This window comes from Coffea arabica, chromosome 5e (genome assembly GCF_036785885.1).
Source record: "Coffea arabica cultivar ET-39 chromosome 5e, Coffea Arabica ET-39 HiFi, whole genome shotgun sequence".
NCBI classification, from domain to species: Eukaryota; Viridiplantae; Streptophyta; class Magnoliopsida; order Gentianales; family Rubiaceae; genus Coffea; species Coffea arabica.
The window spans coordinates 49,572,954-49,576,198 of record NC_092318.1 but is presented as its reverse complement, the minus strand read 5'-3'; the positions used below and the strand labels follow the sequence as shown (position 1 = coordinate 49,576,198).

General features: G+C 36.8%; 1 protein-coding gene across 1 annotated transcript; it reads left to right on the top strand.

Moving 5' to 3' along the window:
- The first annotated feature begins 214 nt into the window (after window positions 1-214).
- On the top strand, window positions 215-3,245 carry LOC140006673 (WRKY transcription factor 71-like). Its single transcript, XM_072048989.1, has 3 exons — window positions 215-968; window positions 1,437-1,580; window positions 2,204-3,245. Exons 1-3 carry the CDS (start codon window positions 463-465, stop codon window positions 2,565-2,567), a joined length of 1,014 nt encoding a protein of 337 aa, XP_071905090.1. The 5' UTR covers window positions 215-462; the 3' UTR covers window positions 2,568-3,245.

The window sequence follows — 3,245 nt, the reverse complement described above, 5'->3', positions numbered from 1 at the left end:
TACCATACTACTACTGTCTTGTAACAAATCATGTGCCCTTAATCTAATGCGCGAATCCAAAATCCGTTCTAATGTGAGTCACAGCCTTCACCATAAATAAATAGGACCAAACTCGAGCTAGTTACCTAAAAAGCTAAAGCTACGGTCTATTTTTCCCTTCCTATCTCTCTCTTAGAAACATTATAATGAGCTGCAAAGTCCTCTGATATTTTCTACGAACTAAAGAGCAGGACTTTTCTCTTAAACCCCATACCAAAGTTCCCTCGTTCATATTCACATCCAACCAAAATTATCTAGCCAGTTAGTCTTAAGATTACCTTCTCCACGCTTCTTGACTTCACCTGTCCCTTAATTTCTCCTAGATCTCTTTCTCTGTATCAATTTTAGGATCCGTCTGTGAAACTTTCCATCACTCCTCTTAGTCTGTTGTCTTTTGTACTCCATAATTGTATCATACCATCCATGTCTGATCATCACAGAAATGATGGCTACCATTATGGTACTAACTCTTTTTACCATGATTACATGGGGACGGGAGGGAGTACTAGTACATTTCCCTTTTTCGGTGGTGGTAACTCCTTGATGTATAATCAACCATCTGCATCACAAAACTTAGCTGGATCATCATCCGCGTACGATCCCACCTCTTACATGAGCTTCACTGATTGTTTACAAGGAACAGCAGCAGATTACAACAATCTATCGGGGGCTTTCGATATGTCTTGCAATTCATTGCCTGATCAATCTGTTTGTCCGGTAGATAATTCATCATCAGACAAAAATACTACTTCTCTAGGAGAGGCTGCAGCTGGTGCTGCCACTACCAGTGCTGAAAATCCCAGAACGCCGGTTTCTTCCTTGTCATGTTCTTCAAATGAGACTGGTGTAGAAGAGGAGTCTTCAAAAAGCAACACCGCTGATTTGCAGACAAAAGGGAGTGAAGATAGGGATGACAAGTCTAAGAAATTGTGGGTTTTTTATATTATAGAATTTTTTTTTTTTTTTTTTAAAGTTTAGATATAAAGATGAGCCTTCTTTCATGGAAACCTGTTTTCATAATTAAATAAGATATTATGCCAACTAGGATTATTTTAATGAGTTAGTTTTTCCTGCTGGACTTTTGAGCCTTTTACAAGTCTTCTCCATTCTGTTGGATATAATTAAGGAATCTAGACCATCTTTTGTCACTAAAAACAGTAACTTTGGAATCTGTTGTGTTTCATATTCATAGCATTTTCTTATAATTAATGACTTGTATACACTTAAAAAAAATGAATTATATTTGGTTAGTTTCTCGAGAGCATAAATCTTCAATAAGTACCCTATTTTTTAACCTTAAACATGATCAGAAAACCCTAATTGCATAACTTTTTGCATGTTCTGAAGCAAACACTTCTTGATAACTGAGTTGAACTTTGAGGTGTTGATTCTTGCAGGAACAAACCAAAAAAGAAAGGGGAAAAAAAGCCAAGAGAACCGCGATTCGCGTTCTTGACAAAGAGTGACATTGATCATCTTGAAGATGGATACAGGTGGCGAAAGTATGGACAGAAAGCAGTCAAGAATAGCCCTTTTCCAAGGTTGGATTTTTTTAAGTACTCACTTATGCAAAAGTCTTGCATCAGAAGCGTATAATTTAACCTTGATTCCCCTTAATGCTGCGCCGCAGTTAAAGAATGTATGCCCATTCGTGTGTTTGTCTGTTGCGTGTGTGTTTTTGTGTGACTAAAGCAGGTTAGCAATTTCATCTTTAGCAAAATGTACAACTTTTGACGTCCTCATTTGGCTAGAAAACTGGTTTGATGTTCAGACTGATACAAATTCTTGCAAGTCCAAATTTAATATGTATTTCAGAGTGAAAGGCCTAAAGGTGTCAATAGTTTAAGTGCTTGTTAGATACTAAGCTTGGTTCATTGCATGATCGAGCTAAAGGCTTCTGGAACTAAAAAGGTAAAACTCTAGTATACTCTCTGAAAGTCGAACAAGAATTGTAACTAATTGGCCTTGCTAACACTTTGAAATCTACGTGTAACTTCTGTATCTTAACTAATGAGATGACTAGTTCTGTAAATAACAAGCTGTCTAGTTCAAGAATCAATTGGTTGAGAAATATACGTCTGTAGGCAAATTCATAAAGTACCCACGTATGTACTCTCAATTCCAATCTTGTTATCCTTCTATCATGGTATTATTCTCTTTGCAGGAGTTACTATAGATGCACAAGTCAGAAATGCATTGTGAAGAAACGAGTTGAAAGATCCTTTCAAGATCCATCAATAGTGATAACTACATATGAAGGCCAGCATAACCATCACTGTCCAGCCACACTCAGAGGAAATGCGGCCGCAATGTTGTCACCTTCTTTTTTATCGTCAAATTCAGCATCATTGCCTACTTTTCCTCCAGAGTTCATAACTCATATGCTTCCCTCAACTAGTAGAAACTACCAAAATCCCCCTTACTATCAAAACTTCAATCCTCAGGATCAGCAATTCCAGCTTCCTCATGATTATACAAACTTTTTTCAAGACATGAACCCTTCATTCATGCACAAACCTGAGCCCTGAGAGCGTGCTTCTATCAGTCAATCAGAAACCCTCTTCAATTCTTTATTGGAGTTGAGTTTATGTTTATCAACTACTGAAGTTAGGAGCTACTTTACCTGAGTATGGATCACTTGATGGCATTGAGTGCAAGTTTCTGACTTGTTGAAATGAGTATGGGGTGGTTCTTGGTGGCCAATGTCCTACTCCATAATTATTCCATAAAGATGGATGGCAGCCTTTTACTTCAGTTAATCAAAGGCTTCCAATATAGGTGAAGGGAACTTAAATGGGAGCAATGGACAGTTAGAGAATCAGGATTTCTCTTGTTTCAACAAAAGGGGTTTGTGCCAAACTTAGTTGAATTCAAGGCCCTACTTGTTCATATTCAACAAAGAGAAAACAAGGCCTTTGTTCAGTACTGCAGCTTATGAAGAGGTGATAATTAATGTCCCAAGTAATATTCATTTGATTTAATGATTTTCTAAGTTTTGATGTTTAATGTTTTTCTGTTATCCTAAGTTCTGTATAGTGTTAGATTGATGTAAATCTATTTGTAGCCTAATATTGTCATATCGTTGCCATTATTTTCTGTGTGGATTAATCTTGTTACTAATTGGCACAATTTATGTCTTCAATTTTTTTGTTCACTGTAACACCATAGCCTTGTAAAATGTTCAATCTACTACACCAATTATTATA

Coding starts and splice junctions, on each gene's coding strand:
- LOC140006673 (XM_072048989.1), top strand. CDS start 463: ATGTCTGATCATCACAGAAATGATGGCTACCATTATGGTACTAACTCT. Junction 969..1,436: donor GATGACAAGTCTAAGAAATT/GTGGGTTTTTTA, acceptor TGATTCTTGCAG/GAACAAACCAAAAAAGAAAG. Junction 1,581..2,203: donor AAGAATAGCCCTTTTCCAAG/GTTGGATTTTTT, acceptor TTCTCTTTGCAG/GAGTTACTATAGATGCACAA.